Here is a 20159-nt window from a genome sequence, read left to right as displayed (position 1 = left end):
ATTGATTTTTAAAAACATAAAAACTTCAAAGGGTGAAATGTGATAGCAGAGCCACAACTAAAAGCCAGTCATTGGATAATATGCATACAGTTTCCTGCCTAGGTAGTCAAACTGTCCCTTAATCTCAAAATATTCATCAAAATACAAGGAGCGGCTGAGGTCACTTGGCTTGTTCAGCTTGGAGAAGAGAAGGCTGAGGGGTGACCTCATCGCAGTCTACAACTTCCTCAAAGGGGGCAGCGGAGGAGGAGGTGCTGATCTCCTCTCTGGTGACCAGCAGTAGGACACAAGGAAATGGAATGAAGCTGTGTCAGGGGAAGTTCAGGCTGGACATTAGGAAAAGGTTCTTCACTCAGAGGGTAGTTGGTCACTGGAATAGGCTCCCCACGGGAGTGGTCACGGCACCAAGCCCATCAGAGTTCAAGGAGCATCTGGACAATGCTCTTAGTCATATGGTTTAGTTTTAGGTAGTCCTGTGAGGAGCAGGGAGTTGGACTTGATCCTTATGGGTCCCTTCCAGCTTGAGATATTCTATGATTTTGTGATTCTCTGAAAATCAAGAGGCTGCGGACACCACCTAGAAAGTTTAAATCTACTGCCCCCTCCACATTTTACATAAAATAAAACAAGATTGACTTTCACAATGGATTTGTATGGGCAAAGAGCTCTTGTTTATATGCAAATGGCTGATTAATCTCTACTGACTAACAACACCCAAATTGCTTTTGCATAAGGGGTAAGCACTAAAGCAAATAAATACATGCAACTAGTATGGCAAATAATGACATGCAAATCTATGCATGCAATAATGAGAAACTACCGGGGGTAGTCTATGAATCAGTTTTCAGATAACATTTCTTACCGAGCTCTAGTAACTTATACTGTTGGGTTTTTTAATGGTGGAGTTTTACAGTAGCAGCATATCATATATATCTTTATATTTGGAATACATTTTTAAGAGGTTTCAGTTAGACAACTAAGAGATACTTATTTATTCAACTAGGTAAGAGGTGAGTAGTGACAACTCAAGTTTTGCCAGTGGCCCATAGGGAGAAATAACATCATTCTCTCAGCTGAGGGGACAGTCAATCTTCGTGCAATTCAGTTTTCAGCCTCTAATGAGCTACCAGAATAGTGCACATAAAGCAAAAGAGATATCATAAAATGAAAGGATTTACATACATTCAAGAGCAACAAGACAGCAAGTCTGCGAAAGCAGCCAACCATACACATTTTTTCTTTTTGTGTTTTAACAATGTTGATAGGGTTTTTTTTCTTTTGAAAAAAGCAGGCACCTAAGAAATAACCTCATTTGATTTGTCACCTACAATTATCAACACGTTATGCATTAAATATAGAAAATACCTGATCACAGAGGGACTGCAAAAGGGAAGTTACATATTCAGCGCACTGCTGATGAGTGACGTTGTCCCCAGCCGATCGCATCAAAGCCAAGAGCTCCTGGAAAACCTCTGCGTACTTTTCATCACCTTTAGTAGTTCCATTGATAAGATGCAAAATAGCCAATTTACAGGCTTTATGTGAAGCCAGGGCATCCAATAAAGCAAGCAATCGAGTGGTCTGTCCAGTGTACTGTTTCTCTTTATCTTCCGTGTTGCTGAAATGATACCAATGCACTTTGAAAAAGCTGTTTTAAAGTGATCTAAAAAACTACAAAAACAACCATTACAGGAGTCATATAATTCTGCATTTTTAAAAAACCACCTAGTTTACGTATTTAAACTTAGAGTTTGATTTACTTTTTGAAAACTGCTCAACTTTCACTAAATTACTTCTGATTGCATCATAAATTAACTAATCTACTGTGCATTTAACATATAATGGAGTACCAAATTGTATAAGGATAAATATGCTTTTATACAAACAGTATTGAATTCTGTGTGGATAATTATGCTTTTAAATAAAAGTACTCATTGTTTCAAAATGCTCTGAATTTGTAGTACTCAACTTCCTCCAGCTTACAAACACCTACACATTTTCCTGTTAGTATGCAAATCCCAGGACAGCAAACTTTACTGGCCTACTTTTCTTATTTATATCAGATAGGTCCTTTAGAAGCACTTCACAGATGAAATATGGCTTTGTAGGGACAGCCTGAAGAAAATCTTTCTAAAATACTTACCATAAACATACAATGTGAAACTGTCTACATCAAAACTTAAAAGTATGAGGTGGTTCCTTGGCAACATTAAGCATTACCAGGACACAGTATATAGCACTGGACTGAGAATTCATTCAGTTCATAATGGGTAAGTAATATTTCTGAAAGTATTTTCCTCCTGCTAAATCTACTGCACAGAACCAAGGTGAATTTAACACTTCATTAAAGAAATCTTTGCAACAGAAGATACCTTTGTAGGTCTTCTACAATCAGATCCAATACAGTCCTCATGATAAGAAGAGCAGTAGGTGAAGCCAAGTCACACAACTGAACACAAATACGTCTCAACATATGCTGAATAGGCTGGCAAGATGAACCAGAGAAAGATCGAACTATCTCTTGGATCAGTTTGGCCTGAACATGAAGATGCATACTCCACAGCTTCCTGGTGTTGAGTGCCACTGAAATATCATGTGGTTCAATCACCTGCAGGAACAGAAGGGCAGGAGGTTTTTCCTTTCAACTTTCATCATAAAACCTGAATTCTATCACAAAGTATGAACAAAGACTAATACTGTCCTCATCAAACATATGGAACACCATTTTCATTATCACTGAATGACAGGGCACGATTCCAGCAAATTAGGTATTCCTTCAGGAGCATAGGTTGTCACACATCTTTTATGCTTACAAAAGATCACAAATTCAAGATCCATGCCAAAAGAAAGAAGAGCCTTAATACACTGAGAGTTTGGCATTCTGGGTTAAATTCAAAGGCTTCATAGCCAATCATTTAAGTACCAGAATGGGAGTCTAGATAACTTCACAAGGGGCAAAAGGACAACAAATGACTGCTAATTTTAAAAGATGCTCCAAATAATAACAATTTTGTTCCTGATGAAAAAATGTACCTTCAAAAACTCTATACGAACACAAATGCTTTACAGAAACTTTAATTCATCCTTTCACATATCTGTTTCTTCCACAACTACAAAAATGGTCTAAAGGTTATACATAATCAAAATTCTTTAAAAACTAAATAAATCTAAATTATACCTGAGTCGTCTGCATGGGCAGTGGAAGAGGCAACAATTCTGAAAGCAGTATAAGTCCAGAGAAAAAGCCTTCAGGAATTCTCAAAATTGAAGAGAGAACTTCCTTCAACATTAAAGACCAAGTATTATTCGCCAAAGTTTCTTCAGAAATTGTAAGTTTTTCATTAACACCTTGTGTAAAAGTCAGTAAGATATCAACAATGTCATTCTGAATTTTTTGTTCATCGCTATCTAAGCGGCCTGAGAGAGGAATAGAACACAGGAGCATGTGTAAAGAAACAAGTGCTGATGGAACACGCATGTCTTTGAATTCAAAAGATCCACCCCTCAGGAGTTCTGTTAGCATTGTTTTAAGGAGAGTAAGTGTACAGCGGGCCATAGAAATAGTAGTAACTCTGTGAAGTGTGGTGCCCATGTTGACATGGAGTCGCCAAGGCTGAATAAGTATGCTGTTCAGCTTCTGTAATACCCGGATGAAGGTGTCCATTCCCTCAGAAGAAAAGAGCTGAATAACTGCAAGATTCCATTTAAGGTCTTTCTGTTGACCTGTATGGAAAAGAAATAACATTTCTGTATGTCTAATTTCTCTGGGGCAATCACAGTTACACTTTAGACATGTTTAAGTCAAAGACTCAAAAAACTAAGATTTCTATGTTAAGCAGTACAAATGTATCAACCGTACCTTCTACCAGAGGTGGTGGACATGCAACATGACAAAGAACACGAAGTGCAGTAGGAAGACCAACTCCATCTGGGGTCATCAAACTGTCAATATTCTTTTATGGGGGGAAAAAAAAAAAATAAAAATAAAAGAACCCGTATTACAAGGAAGGACTTTACAACAAGTGTATCACTAGCTTAGTACTCAAATTCTGTATTTACTTGCTGTAAGTAATCCACAAAATTTAAGCTCAATTATTCCACCTTTTGGAAAGTGGTCACAAATACAGCAGAAGCAAAAAACAGAAGGTCAATGTTTGCGTTGTGGTTTTATGGGAAGCTAAAAGATTTAAATAGTTGGATCTTTGCATCATGTAGTTACCTTAGATTTTGTTTCAATAAATATAACTGAGTGCAAGAACTGGCCTAGATCATAAGCTTTAATAAAAATGTTTTGGATAATAGTATATATTTTTAAGTATCATATGTTACTACATACCTAAGATAAAATATCAAACTACAAAAGGTCTAAGCTTATAGAACACAACTAAAAGATAGCATCTATCTGTATTTTACTAACCTGTTTGATATATTCAATGAGATTTGGAATACAATTTATTTCAAATCTAAGATTCTTCAAAGGTTCAAGCCACTTGCTGAGCTCTAGGGGAAAAAAAAGACTTAAGTAACTTGTCAGTGCATTTATGAACATAGAACTTTTTTCAATAAAAATGTACTTAATTTACACAACAGGTACTAATGCAAAGTGTGAAATTTGTGAGGCATACATTACCAGCTGAAAAGCATCAACAAAAATAAGACTTCAGAACAGGCAATACACCTCACGTACATGGACAAAATCTGGCTTAAGTCAACCCGAACACTCGAATAATTTTCACCTTATTATCTATATTATTTGTAATAATATAAAAGACACTAAGGGTCCCACTGTCAGCTGAAGCAAAAGCCATCAAGAGCAAGGACGAAAGCACATTCCCTTTAATGTACATAACAGGTTATTACAAAAGGAATACAAAACTCCTATTAAATGCCCAAATGGACCCAATCTCTGCACCACTAGCACATACTCATTCTGGAAGTCTTTATAGATTAACAGTCCCTCTCTTAGTCCAGAATTACCTGAAAGTCCCAATTTCTGGGGACAAGAGATTTAAAGTTTTAACACCCATTGTTCCTGAAAATATTTAAAAGAATGTGAAGGTTCAAAGGTCGACTGGATATGAATTGAACAAGTATTCTCAGACTAACTTCATGATTTGGTTTAAGCCAAAGGCTTAAGGCATGTGAAGCCCTGCTTCTCATGAAACTGAGTATCAGGCAAGGAGCAAAAAAATAAAAGCATGGCAGAGGAGGGAATTAAACTAAAACTTTGAAGAATTCTGATTTCTTTCAGTGCATTTAAGTTTTGGAAGAAATTATTGGTATGTCTACACAAGTCAGTTGAGCGGTGCAGAGCACAACTCTGGACATCAGAGTTTCAATGTTCTGGCGTCAGAACAGTCCCCAGCAGGCTTTTTCCAAATGACCTGGGCCTGATCTGTGAGGCAACACACCAAGACACAGTTTGGAGGTCAAAAAATTTAGTAACAGGGTAACATGGACTATTCCATGCCACTTGGCCTAGGTACCAGGAAACAGTCCCAGGTTTATTTATTAGTATATAAAGACCCTACAAGGCTACATCACTAAAGGGAAAAACAGAAGTAAGAGTCAGCTCACACTGACTAGTTAGTCCACTTTTACTAAAACTTGCTCTCCTATTTTCAACACAGAAATAAGTTCAAACTTCCTGTAATTATCCAAAATTCATGGTAGTTATTACTTGAAAAATAATATAACTATAAAGAATTTCCTATTTAACTCTCATTAACAGAAAAAAAAAATTACACATTATCTCAGTGACTCAACTAATCAGATGCAGCTGGAAAAAGAACTTCATTACACACATTATCCAAACCAGATGATCATGAAGTATCAATTACCCACATATAAAAGGTTTCTTCTATACATTCAAACAATTCAGTTGATAATGACACATACCGTACCTTGCAATTTGGTGTTATTTTCGTCTGCTTTACAAAGCTTCAGCAAAGGCACCGAGTGCTGTTCCAGCATTTGAACATCACTGGAAGATTGAACCACCAGCAAAACAAGGATGCAGGCATAATTATAAGCAACTGACTTCTTAGACTTTGAGTCTCTGAAACAACAATAAGGATTTTCTTTAGATCTCAGCTAATACAACTGTGTATCTGTTAGGTTTTCATTCTTTGACCCCTAAAAACCTACCTACAGAACTTTTACCTTCACCAAGGATTGCCTCATATAATTATCAACCAAAAAAAAACCCCAAACAATTTTCTCCTATCCTTTTGGAAAAGGGAAAGCTTTCTTTTACATTGACTTCATATTTATTTCAGCATCCACAAAAGACTAGAGCAAGTCAAGCAGCACACAAACCTTTTTCCGTAACTCTGCCTGTTTTATAAATCTTGTTTTAAAAGCACTGCTACCTAAAGTAGTAAAACTGCATGTCCAGAGAAAATAATGACTGGTTTTAACACTTACAAGAACTCAAAGAACTGAGAGATTCCCACCCCAGACAAGTGTGCAGCGTCCAGTTTCCCCAGTCAAATCTTTTGCTTGTTTCACAGTCAAATTTTATGCCTGAATGAAAACTACCTACTTATTTTTTCATATAGCCAGAAGTCTGACTTATATTATACCACCTTTGTGGATGACCTATGCAGATTCTGGGTATTAAGTACTTGATTACAAATGACAGGCCTGATTTTCTATTATGTTCTTCTACTTAAAAGTTGTTTTGTTTTTAAATAAAAATATCACAATATAAAAGAAAAAATATTTTAGATTTTACTGAATTATTTATAGAAGATATATAGTTTTAAAATGTAAAAACCTAAAGGATATAAATAAACTCATAAATTACCCTAAAGCTTCTTTGGAATAGTACTCCATTAAAGTAATAAGACTTTGGAGATTTTTCTCCAGACTGAATACATGAGCCACAGCAGATCTTCCCACAGGGTTAAAGGTAATCAAGTAAAGGTTGTGAAGTGTTCCCAGCAGATCTGAATGGTCAGTCTCCTCACTGGCTGTGCACCGCTGAAAGTGGCAGAATAATTCTGAAATGCACTGTAACGTCTGTGTTGAATGCAGGAGCCACAGTGCAAAAGTATCCTCACTGGCACCATCCGATTGGAGACCTTCCTCTTGATCCGGATCAGAAAACTGACAAAGTGCTCTGATCAACAAGTTCGTTGCTTCATACTCGGAAATAAAGAAAAGAAGACCCTTCTGTGACTGTGCCAGGAAACGCAATATATCTCGTATAGCTTGAAGCACACCTGGATGTGCGCCTGTCACTGGAATAGACAGTAGCAAAGTAATGCATTCCAAGAAATGGTGACTATGAAGATACCTGAAAAAAAACAAACAGGAAAACGATCAGTAATATTTTAACCATCTGTCAATACTGCATAATAACATCATATAAAGTTACATGCCTCCTAGCTTCAGTACTTACTGCTCTGTGGACTATGAGAAATTATAACTAATTATGAAGCAGTACAAAATTTTAATCTTACAAAACATAATTGCTATAATATTTACAGGGAATGAATCCCTAAACATAAAGTTCTGATCTCAAAAAAAAAAAAAAAAACAAAAACAAACAAACAAAAAAACCACTCACCTTACCTACAAACAAAATAACCCTCTATGTTTTATTAAATTTGCTGCATCTGAATCATCATCAATGCTGCATTAAATGTTTTAAATGTGCTAAGAAATTAATCATTATAGCACATGTAAGAGGTGATTTGAAGACTCTTTGCACGTAGATACTTATATTCAGTCATGACCTACACTGCTACTATCAAAGAAACCTATTAGCATTTAGAGAAATACTTTCTAGGCAGAAACTTGCTAACAGAGAAATAACGCATGAGATCCTTTAAATGGCTGAAGGCAGGCAGGCCTCAGCTCCTCTGCCCATGCTGTGAAACAGTGAGCTACGCTGACACAACTGCATGACTTCTAACCAAGGCTGGCTTATATCTTGCCAGCTCAGCATAGAGAGAGAGGTATTCCAGACTTGTTCTATTCATACACATAGACTTGTTCCAAGACGACAAAGGGAAAACACTCTAGATCTATAACAGTTTTCAAATATGCACTTGTACAGCACCTAGCACAACTAGCCAGGATCTATGAATGCGACTGAAGTGCTAGCACGGTACCAGTAATAGCAAGAGGTTAGCTTCTTGTTATATGCATGCTAGGTTCACTGAAAGCCAACAAAGTAACAGGTACATTAACGATCAAACTCTCTCAGACTGTAAGCACAATCCAGAATCCACCAATAAAGTATAAAGTGAAACATCTAGAAAAGTGTTAGTCAGCAAGGTCATCCTTAAAAAATATCTGTATCAAGCTGGAGGAAATACAGTCTGGAAAGTGAACTTGCAATTGCCATACCTAAACAGAACAGGGTAAGGATCATCCCTTTCTGGAGGGCCTGTAATGCGTGCCATGGTTGGGAAAGATTTCACAGGTGGCTGAATCATTGTATGAGGAGCGGTTTCCATCAAATGGAAAATTTCTTCAAGAAGACTAACAAGTTTTTCCATTTCTCCTTCACTTATATTAGAAGATTCCAAAAGATGATCCATGTCCATAGGAGCCTCCACATCATTCTCATACTCTTGGTTGGTTCTTTCAAGTCCTGTCAAGTCCTGGTCCTGTTCTGGCTCCGTGTGATTCGGAAGAGAAGGAGTGTTCTCTGCTAACTGATCAACCACCTTTTTAATATCTGACAGAATCTCATAGAAGTGACATTTCTGGAGAATTGCAGAACCAGCAGTAACTACTCTCACAGTCTGATCTAACAGTATGAGTTCCAGGAGTTTCTGATAACCACTTTTTTCATGTACATCTACGCCACCCCTTAGAAACATTTCCATTCCCTCAGTCATACTAATAACACTATCCAAAGCTTTAAAAGCATTAAGCTTAAGGGAGGATGACACATGATCTGCAAACAACAGTTCAAATAACACATTAATAACTCCTGCCTGCAAGAGTGCCATTATTCCTTGTGTCCCACATTCTCCTAACGACGATACCAATTTTGTCCCAGCTTTGAGTTGTCGGACATTCAAAGCAATGGGCTGTTTGAGAGCTACCTGAAGGTTTAAAGCTTGCAGGGTCCAGTCTACTAGCTGGGTAATATAGTCTTGCTTTGTGTCTTTCACCTGCAGGTAGCTCAATCCTTTTACTATTAAACTCGGAACTTCTTCTAATGCAGTGACCCACTTTGCACCCCTTTCCTCTTGATATAATTCCAACAGTTCAGTTAATTTAACTGAGGCTTCCACTGCCCCTGAATTTTCTTTTTCTGGGTCTTGGTCCTTTATTTTACCAACTTCATTTTCAAATACAGTCTTGTAAGGGCAGCTAAAGTATAAAAGAGGTCCAAGCTCCCTTTCAAAAGGTTCATATGTCACAGGAGGCACAGATGCAAGATCCTCAGGAGTATATTCAATATCAAAGCTTGGATACTTAAATGTTTCACGTTCCAGATCAGCAATTCCATCTTCATCACTTGAAATCTGCTCATATCCATCATCTCCTAAAAAGAAAAAGATTCAGTTATGAAATAAAATCACTTATGAATAAACCAGCTCATAACTACAGAGAATATTCTCAAAACAAAAAAGTAATAATTTAATACAAATATTACTGGTTAGAGAACAATCATACACTAACATACAGAAAGCTTTCTCTCTCCAGATGTAAGTGAAAGCCCCAGCTGACAAATATTTTTTATGTAATGACGGAGATGTTTAAAAGAATGTATAAAGCAAAAAGTTTAACTAGGGTACACATTACTACAAGAATATTGTCCAATTTTCCTCCTATGATTGTATCTCTCAAAACTTCTAGCCTGACTTCATTACATAAACAACTTTATTTGATTTTTAATTAAGAAATAATTTCTTTCACCACTTTCCTATATTTTTAAACAAAACAGATAACAAGATCGAATGTTCATTCTCACCTATAAAAGCTGTATCTATTTTCCTCCATTTATGGAAAGTAACAGGAAGATTTATTATAAAAGAATAAATATTCCACAGCAAAATACTGTTCTCAAGAATGTCAGAACCATAAATAAGGTAGGCAATGGTGCAGTGACCACGGGAAAGAGATCCAGTTCTCTTTGCACCTAGTCATCATAATAGTACTCCCATCAAAACTTCATAAACCTGATTTATTTTCCTAACTTTTTACAACTTCACTTACCTTCACCTTCTTCTTCCTCTTCACCCTCTTCTTCATCTTCATCTTCCTCCTCCTCTTCCTCTTCCTCATCAGCAATACTCTCTACTGTATGCCCATCATCATCATCCTCATCCTCCTCCTCCTCAACATCCACATCATCTTCATCTTCTCCTTCTTCTGGTTGATCTTCCTCTACTTCTCCATCATCAGAATACTGGCTTTCTTGATGAATGGATGTTCGATCAGGAGAAATGGGCTCAAAGTAATCCTCCCTATGGTCCACATCATCTTCTTTTTCCCCAACCACTGAAAACATATACAAATTTTAAGACATAAGAGTACTTCTCCAAAATCCAATGCTCAATAATATGTTTTAGAATTCTGCACTATGCATAGTGGAGATATAAAAAAAGCTTGAGGAAAATCTTCAGGTGATTTGATTGAACACAAGCAACAACCACTTAGTTCTATAAGACTATAAAGAAACATGTGAAGAGTTCTTGGCACTTTTAACCCATACGGAGACCAGAGAATTTGGCAGATGCTGCAGAGGGATAGAGGAGAAGGGCAGTGAACACCAGAGTCAACAGAACATTTACATAAAATATGAGCAGCATGTTCAAGCAGTGTATTGGTCAACAGCTGATATTCTCAAATCTACTAACTCTTAAACTGATACAATTTAACATAGCCAACAGATTTTCTTTCAAATCCCTTTCCTAAAACTGAATCTGTCCAGCAGGACTAACAGCAGACAGGAAACCTCACATGGGACAGAAACACAGAATTCTGCCTCCACTAAGCAGTGATGTACAGCAGATAAAACAGTCTGTTCTCATTCTACCTGACACTGGCATAGGTTCATCCTCATCATCATCAGGAGGAGGAGGGCCTGGAGGTGTCCTTGGTCCCCTAGGTTGTGGTCTTGGAGGGCTGCCATTGAACTGGTCTTCTTTCTCTCCATCAACTATATTTATTGTGAAAATAAAAACTTGCATTTAATGGAATCGCAGGAATAGAAGCAGAAAATTTTAGTTTTTCAGTGCTAGTTGTAACTAGGGAACACCTTCATTTCCCAGCTGTTACTTAATCTGTATTCTGCATCTGCAGTATGTCAGGCAGTTTTCTGAAGTCACTTTTGATGTAAACAAGAACTACATCAATAAGCAAGCTTATTAACTCTACTCATAGTTTTTTAATACTGGGTTAAAATTAACATGGGTAATTGCCATTTTTGCCTTTGACACTAGCAATATTGTAAACTCTACCAATAATATCTGAGTTACTTTTTAAAAGGAAGTTTACATTTTAATCAACTGGTTTTTACAGTTTAGGACTGTTTTTTACTACACAGAGTATTCAAATTTTGCAGCCCAATAGCTGTACCTTGAACAAGACAGTTCTAATTTTAAATCGAAAACCAAAATTGAAGCCGAAACTTGATCATGGATTCTATTCGTGGACACTCTAACAGCAATGCAAAGCAAACACTCTTCTGTAAAGTACTTTACATACAAGTCACAAAAGGAAAGCTAATTATGACTGTCAAATTTTCTTGTTATGATTTTAACACTATTCTAATCACTTTTTTTTGAGATTTCAATCATCTAAATTTTAATGCGTTCACGCAAATTAAACTGCATTTTGACCATCCTAAGTAATTAGCAATAGATGAAGTATCCCAGTCTCAAAAAAGCATTAGACAAGAATCTACTTAAAACCATTCAATACAAATCTAAAAGAAAATACAAAACTAAAGGACAAAGACATAAAGCTAGAAAAATAAAGCCACTGAAATCTAAAATGTGAAAGAATTGGCGTTTTTTCAGATGGGATACTATAATGTTGATTTTATAAAAAAAAAAATCTATGTCTTCTCACAAGGCTTACCATGTTTCGGGTTTCTTTTTAAACCAGGCTGCTGCTGGGGAGGTGGTGGTGGAGGTGGGGGTGGAGGAGGTGACTCTCTCTCATGACTTATTACCCTGTCAACTGAGCCATATATGGCCAAAGTCAGACAGTTGTACCACCCTCTCAGAACTAATCCATCCGTGTTGACCTGTTTTGTTAAAAAAGAAAAAGCACTTAAAAACAACACAAGACAACTTCAGAAAAGTTATTTAATATCACTCTATCAGTATCTGCAGAAAAGCAAGAAAGGAGAACTGAACATTAAAGTAGCTCTTTACCCCTCATTTTGAAAACTGAGAAAACTTTAAATATATCAACCATTACAACAAATAAATAATCTTCCTCTAAAAGCATTGAATTCCTTGCAATATATTGCTTAATGTACTACAGGCTATTAATGAAAAAAAACTTTACTGTTGGTCACACAAATACTGATCTGAATGAAATAAACCCAAACAGAACTGAAAATTATGTGCTTAGCTGTAGCCTGCAGCCACAATGTTCTGATTCATCTTTGCTCCTTAGTGGGTAGTTCTTTTGCTAATCTCCATAGGAACTGTCAAGCAATCAAATTTTCTACAACTTATGCCATTATAGATGCAGACTCTAAAGTAATGAGTATCTGAACTACAGGCAGGTTTTAGAATAAGATCTTAAACAATAAATGTTTTACACAGTGCTAATGCACCACACGCAACCACATTTATACCTAAATGACATAGAGAAAAGGAGGTTTAAATCATATTGCATTACCTTTGCATTGGGTCTGAAAATAATTGAAGTATTTTCATCATATTCAAGGCTGTTAAGTAAAATATACAAAGTTATTTTTTCATTAATGTAAAGCATGTTTATAGAAATGAAACACAGCAGTACTAAACACATAAGCCAATAATAAAACACCAAACAAATACATGCTCTTAAAAACATGAGAGCAAAATCACTTATTTCTACAAAATACTTTTCATTAATATATATGGGCTCTGTAAGTTTAAAAATAACAGAATCTTCTCTTCTTTTAAGCATGAACCTCTGTCCTCCCACACAGATTGGAGGGAAAGGGCAAGAACACAACTAGCAAAAACCAGACCAAACATGAAAATCATGGGAGATATGGATTTTCTATTGTGCATTTTCTGCACTAAAAAATTCTCAAGAAGAAACGGTAGATAATGAAGTCACGCACAAATCTTCAAAGTACTTACCTCCCCAGCCTATCAAAAACAGGGGCACTTGGCTTGCTGACATTGTTGAAAAACAAGTCCAGTTGAAAGGTATGCGGGGATGTCTCCCTGGAAAGAGAACAAAAGTAAAAATTAAACCCTTTGAGCTCCTTATCAGAGTAGGTAGGACTAACAAGGGAAAAAAAACTTTAAATTATACTGTTTAAATAATTCCCCAAAATAATTACAAGTTCAGCAGACACATAAATACATTTTACCTTTTTATATGGGAGGTTCTATTGAGATATACAAGTTCAAGACAAAAATAACAGGAAGGTGTTCCTAAATCAGACACGCAGCATCTTTCACTTACCCATAAGCCCTATTGTCAGGCAAGCTTGTGTGAGCTCTCACTCCTGGAGGAATGACACGTACTTCATTTATGTAAACCACGCATGGAAAACGAACTACATCTATATTGGTACTTTGCTACAAAACAGAAAAAAAAGAAAGTCTAAGTAATGTAAAATGGAAACAACATAATGTACTCATATTCTTTATTAACCAAATTAAGGTTGCAATCCTAACAATTACAAAATTTGATTATGTAAAATGTTAAACACTATTAAATTAAAAGATTTTTTTCTTCTGGCACTTTTCATATATTTTAACACTTTTTCACAGAAAGTGTTACTGGTTTATTTACACCATTAGTTCCCTTTATTTGCAAGAATCTTTTAAACAGCAACAAGTTTTTCTCTAGCAGAAGGTATGTTGGTAAGGGCAAAAACTAGAACTTAAATTATTAAAGAAAAACTGAGTATATAGTTCCGTTTTATTAAAACATATCAAGTTTATAACTAAAGAAAAAAGAAAATGTGTGTTTTAATTTTAAACACTAGCAAATGTTATATTTCAAATGTAATATTAGAAATAATAACGATACTATAAATGCTTTGCTAGACCTGTACAAAAATTCCATAGGATGCTTATTTATCCAATTTTGCAACAACATCTGAAAACCACTTGCAAATAACATTTCTGTCTACAACACAGAAATAGCAAGTATAAAGAAATGCTATGCTTCAGCACTCCTAAAAGATGCTTGAGCAAACTAGGAAGTAATCATAAAGTCACAGTGACTTCCCATGTAGCAGCCACCAAATTAATGCTAAAACTCTCCTCTCACTAGATTCACTATATTAGGTCTTATTATATTTATACATCACCTCTATGGTATATACACTCACAAAATAGTGAACATAGATCAACTGTATGTCCAACTGTAAGCATATAAAAATTTTCTTGAACAGAAGCTCAGAATCACATTTCTCACTGAATGTTTCCAATTAGCAAATTGGATTAGCAAAGACTGCACTAGCAAAAAAAACCAAAACAAACAAAACCAAACAACTGACCTAAATGTCTACCAACATAAATAAAAACTGAAAATTAAAAAACAAATTGATCTGCAATCAAAAGTCATATAACTTTGTCATGGTTTCAGCAAGGATAGAGTTAATTTTCTTCCTAGTAGCTGGTACAGTGCTGTGTTTTGGATTTAGTATGAGAAGAAAGTTGATAACACACTGATGTTCTCAGCTGGTGCTAAGCAGTGTTTATACTAAGTCAAGGACTTTTCAGTTTCTCATGCCCAGCCAGCAAGAAGGCTGGAGGGGCACAAGAAGTTGGGAGGGGACACAGCCAGGACAACTGACCCAAACTGGCCAGAGGAATATTCCATACCATGTGATGTCATGCCTAGTATATAAACAGGGGGGAAAGCTGGCCGGGGGCCGCTGCTCAGGAACCAGCTGGGCATCGGTCAGTGGGTGGTGAACAATTGCATTGTCCATCACTTGTTTTGTATATTCTAATTCTTTTATTGTTGTTATTATTATCATTATTATTATTACAACCAGTATTATTATTTTCTTCCTTTTCTGTCCTATTAAACTGTCTTTATCTCAACCCATGAGTTTTACTTTTTTTTTTTTTTTCCCAATTCTCTCCCCCATCCCACTGCGGGGCGGGGGCAGCGAGCAAGCATCTGTGTGGTGCTTAGTTGCCAGCTCGGGTTAAACAGACAAACTTTCATCACAATCAGAAAGCAAAAGAAACCCCAAAATTACCAGCATAAGGCAAGAAAGTACTCAGATTTTTAGAAAACTAATAAACAAAGAAATAGTCACAAGTAAAGTTTTTTAAATAATACTTAAGTGTGTGCTTTTGGGCACATATTACTGTCATTTAATAAGAAATCTATGCATACATCCTTTAGCACACAAATACAACATCGTGCCCTGAGGGCTGATGCATTACAAGCAGGATGGTAGAACAAAAGGAACCCCGCTATGACAGGGAGCGCAGCAACGAGGTGACTGTAGCCTGCAAGGAGTGAGTTGCTTTGCCTTTAAAATGGTGTAGTGTCATGTGGGAGACTCAGATTTCCGAAGGGAGGGCTGCTGCTGAGGAGGCTGCATCCCCAGCAGCACTGTCCAAAGAAAGACAAATTCCTGCTTAAATTATATGGGATTATGCCCTGACAGCCACACATCAATATTATCAGGATGGCAAGTGAATCCAATCCACTTTCCCTCCAAAACATTAAGAAAAAAACCCGTACATTAGAACTGCTCAACACGTGTTAAACTCCATAGCTAAGCCAAATAAATAATTTTATTACAAAACTCAGCAGTACTTTACAAGAACTGCAAGTTCCAAGGCAAGACTCATGATCCATTTAGCTGAAGAATTAGGATAACATAAAGAAGGCTTTTCTGCAACATGTAAAACACATTTTGGTTTTTTATTTAATAAAAATTCAGTATGGTTTAAGTTTGGAAAACATCACTGGCAAGAAAGAAAGTGCCAGAAAGCATTATACACAATTAAAAACGTTGAATAAGAGAACATACTGCCCTGGAGAGGAACAGGAGTGGCTAGCATCTCCTGCCCAATACTGTCTTAAATAGTAGAATGAAAAATACACGTGGGTCTCTGATCCTGGCAGCTAGAAAGGACTCCAGAATAACTTCCTGTTTGTTTTTAATTGCAGCATCACCTCAAAATACTTAATTTTTTTTCCTTAATGCCTGTCTACGAACATAGTTGAGATATACCATGATTCCGTAACATCCTTCTCACGTTACACTACACTTTTCATTTTCGCCGATGGTCCCCTTCTTCGTCCCTGAACAGTACAATGGACTGAACCCTGGGCAAACCTGCTGCAACACAAGCAGCTTCAAGGATGCTCAGGATCCAGCAGCCTCGAAACAGAATATTTGCACGATCTCCCACTGCTAAAGCAAGTCTGAAATATTCCTTTTGTACACGACGCATGCAGGCTGCATAAACCTAAGGAAATATCTCACATACACACAAATGCCCCTCCTCCTCAGCAGCTACAGAAAAGCATTAGGCATCTCACCAGTGGCCGGGTATGGCCCTCTCCCCGACCTCCTCCCTGAAGGCCTTCTCAAATCGGTTTTACCCTCGTTGTTTCCCACTAGCCTCTCCTCCCCGTTACCTCTAAATCTTCGCTCCTCTCCCACCGCCGTACCCTCCCTCAGCCCCCTGCCACCGCCGGGGCCTACACCAGCCCCGCTCGCCCCAGCGGCGCCCCGTGCCCCGCAGCCGCCGCGGCCCGGGGAGGCCCCGGGGCGGGCAGGAGGCCGCCGGCAGCAGCCGGGAAGAAGGAAGACGAGGGGGGAAGCGACGACCCCAACGCCCCCGCCGCGTTACCTCCGCGCTCTGGTGCTTGAACGTGTCTAAAAATAGCAGCTCGGTTGCGGTGTCCACCGCCATCTTGGCTCGGCCGAGGGGGAAGAGCTTCCGGGCGGCAGCGCGACCGCTTCCGGGCCGCCGCCGTGTCCGGGGGCGGGCGGGGCTGCGGCAACGGGGCGGGGCGAGGCGAGGCGAGGCGAGGCGGGCGGCGACCGTTGCCCCGCCCGCGTGGGAGCCACCGCCCTCAGCGCCGTGAGGGAGGCAGAGGCGGGGCCCGTGGCGGCGGCGGCCGTGGCCGTGGTCTGCGGCGCGGCGCTCCCGGCGGGCGAGGCCGCAGACCTGCCGCCCCCACTGCTCCCCAGCCCGGGAGAGGTGCGGGGTCACTCGTGGCGCTGCCGAGTGTACTGGAGCAGGGCAAAGGCTGGGGGACGGAGAGCGGGGAGGCCGGGCGGGCTTTCCCCTCAGCGGTGGCTGCCCGCCGGAGGCAGCGGAGGGAGAGCTGCGGGTCGGCGGCGGGAGCCGGGTCGCCGCCGCGGCACTCGTGCCTGGAGGTTGAGCTTGTGAGCAGGGGGCTGGTGCCCTCGGGCGGTGCCCCCGCTCTCCAGAGACCCAGCTCGGCGTGCATCGCCCTGAATTTGGCCGGGCGCCACTGCAGACCGCTCCAAGCCTTGCTTCTGCTTGGTTTCACAAGATTCAGCTCCGGCTCAGCGCTGACTAAATTCAGTCCTGCTTGAGAAATTTCCTTTGCAGCCTTTCTGCATTTAAAACTAACCCTCTGCGGATGTAAGAAATCGTAGCATCTCACAAGTACGTGTAGAACAATTCCTTGTAACTTTTCCGCAGCTCCTGAGGTTCTTGTTTAGCATCCAATGCCCTTCTGCAACAGCAACTAAGTTGCATGCACATTAGGGACGCCAAGAAGCCGAAGTCAGCCCGTGCCCGGGAGAATGATGTGGAATTGATCTTACGCAAGCAGTGTGTGGTTACACAAGTTTTGTGTACAAGTTCTACATCTGTAACACCAAAACTGCGCCATGTGCCTTTAGAGGAAGACTAGAGAAGGATGCGTATTGTCTCTGAACTGCTGACTGGAGCCTCAGCCACATACCTGCACTTTCCTTAACGGTGATAATTACACCTTATTATCTGCGTCTTGTTTCTGGAACAGCTTCTTAATGAAATAAGCTAGTTTGTGTGCACACCAGGAATTGGCGAGTCCCTTTTTTTTTTTGTTAGCTAAGCTTGCTGCTCTCTCAGCGCTCCACAGTTTCACTTGCACCAGGACTGGCAGTCCTCTAGGTTGGACTTCATGTGAAAACGTTGCATCAGTTTAAACAAGGCTGTGGTTCGATATATCCATTTTCAGTGGTGAAACTAGTTCAGGAAGTTCCTCTCCCCACGCCACATGTTGGGGAGCTGGGCCACAACGCGTAGTTCCGCAACCAGTTTTATTGGCACACCTGAAGAGGTGTTTTGTGGCAGTGCAGGGAGACTCATCGACTGGAATTGCTTCCGAATCCACTGAAAACATGGTACTGCCTCCTCATACTATTTCAACAGCTACAGTTAAAATACTGCAAATCCCTTCACAGAAACATTTCAGAATTTGAGAATCAAGGGGCCTCCTTGGCCATGCTGGCAGATTTGCCAACCTTCATTCTTGTCCCGAGTGGGGACCCTCTCTTGTCCTGATGGATAAAGAGATCTAAACTCCTGGAGTTTAATATAATTTTTTTATGTAGGAAAACAAAAATCTTTATATGTATTTTGCTAAAGTAGCACAATGCCTTACAGCTGCTAGTGACACTTGCCATGGCTTATTTTGGTTATGTTTATGGGCTCTTTGGAGACTTCTATGCGAAAGTAGCTTTGCAGATCTACTCCAAACATGGGCATTGTCATGCATACCATTGTGCTGGAGGAGCACAGTCCCAGTCAGATGGCTTTTCTCCTGGGACAGCCTGGAACAGTATTGCAACCAGGTCAGCTAGCACGAGTAGTTTCTGTAACTGGCAGGGGAATTCCAGCCCTGCGTTTTTATCCACAGTGACTCCCTTGCTGCCCATAACAGCTATGGCTCTGGATGTGAGAAGAATCAGCTTTGCAGGATTCAATTCAGATGGCTCTGAGTGTAATGTCATTGATCTCAGCACATGGCTGGGTTTACAAGTCAGTGGCATTTCTTTGCTGCAAGGTAAAGGAGCAGTGTTTGAACGTCACACCCAGTTGCATGATTTCAGGGAATGATTTGGGTATTGGTAGAGAGTTATTTATTGACTGATGAAAGTGGAGAAAACACAATTTGGTTAGCAGCAGCAATGATCTTATAGGGATTAAAAAAACAGTTGGTGGTAACCATTGACACATTCCAACAAAACAATACAGCTCTGCCGATTTTCCCATTCCTGTAGGAAAAAGTTGATATTCTGAAAGAAAACATGAGCACTGATGGGGAAGAGTGATACAGGTGGGAGACCTGGCACAGACCGAAGGTCTGCACGGGAAAGGGTAACAGTTGCAGGTGGTATTGCAGTGAATTGAAGACCCTCCTATAGAGGAATAAAGCAGGGTGGGAGACGCAGAACTCGCAGGAAAAACCTGGAGACAGCAAGATGTGCAATGTCACAGGTTTGTTCAAAATAAACGGGGAGGAAGGGGGTCAATGGGTGAGAGGAGGAAACTTCAGGAACACGGGGGAAGTAAATAAGAGGGCACGTAGGTCTCTTGCCGTGGTCAGGGGGTGGTATTAATGCCAGCCCCTTGGCACGAAGGAAGGTGTGAGTAGTTTCAGAAATGTGCTGAAACAGAAAGTGGCATGAAAGGACGCATGGCGGGAAACCAGAACTAATACAAAAAAGACAGAGAAACAGTTACACTGAGATTAGCAAAGGGGCTGGAAATTAGACAGACAGACAGCAGGCGGGAAAGAGAAGGAATATCAGAGGAGAGAAATACAGCTACAAGGTGCTGGGAGGAGCCTTGAGAGGTCGTCATGCCCCAAAGTGCCCTAGTACATTCCTGTAGGTAACAACACTGATGTCATCTGGACGGTGACACTTCATGCAAAGACTATGCTTAACCAGGCCCAGGGATAATGAACAGCCAGGGAGAAGCAACTGGAGTGGGAGTACACAAACGCCAGGAGCCTGGGCAACACAACACAGGAACCTGAACAACTGGTGCATGTTGTCA

General features: G+C 39.6%; 1 protein-coding gene across 1 annotated transcript in view; it reads right to left on the bottom strand.

Moving 5' to 3' along the window:
* Positions 1-17113, bottom strand: part of VIRMA (vir like m6A methyltransferase associated) — a 28380-nt gene extending 11267 nt beyond the window's left edge. Inside the window, exons 1-15 of the mRNA XM_030010878.2 lie at positions 16986-17113; positions 13612-13727; positions 13281-13367; positions 12829-12877; positions 12055-12223; positions 11009-11131; positions 10186-10470; positions 8359-9511; positions 6809-7300; positions 5904-6058; positions 4418-4500; positions 3860-3953; positions 3179-3723; positions 2373-2608; positions 1366-1618 (exon numbers count right to left, since the gene is read on the bottom strand). Coding sequence (XP_029866738.1) covers positions 1366-1618; positions 2373-2608; positions 3179-3723; positions 3860-3953; positions 4418-4500; positions 5904-6058; positions 6809-7300; positions 8359-9511; positions 10186-10470; positions 11009-11131; positions 12055-12223; positions 12829-12877; positions 13281-13367; positions 13612-13727; positions 16986-17048 — 3903 coding nt within the window. The 5' untranslated portion in view covers positions 17049-17113. The remainder of the gene's footprint in view (positions 1-1365; positions 1619-2372; positions 2609-3178; positions 3724-3859; positions 3954-4417; positions 4501-5903; positions 6059-6808; positions 7301-8358; positions 9512-10185; positions 10471-11008; positions 11132-12054; positions 12224-12828; positions 12878-13280; positions 13368-13611; positions 13728-16985) is intronic.
* Positions 17114-20159: the final 3046 nt, after the last annotated feature.

The sequence above is a fragment of the Aquila chrysaetos genome, chromosome 4 (genome assembly GCF_900496995.4).
Source record: "Aquila chrysaetos chrysaetos chromosome 4, bAquChr1.4, whole genome shotgun sequence".
NCBI lineage: Eukaryota > Metazoa > Chordata > Aves > Accipitriformes > Accipitridae > Aquila > Aquila chrysaetos.
Note: the sequence above shows the minus strand (reverse complement) of the source record. Positions and strands in the feature narration are given on the sequence as shown.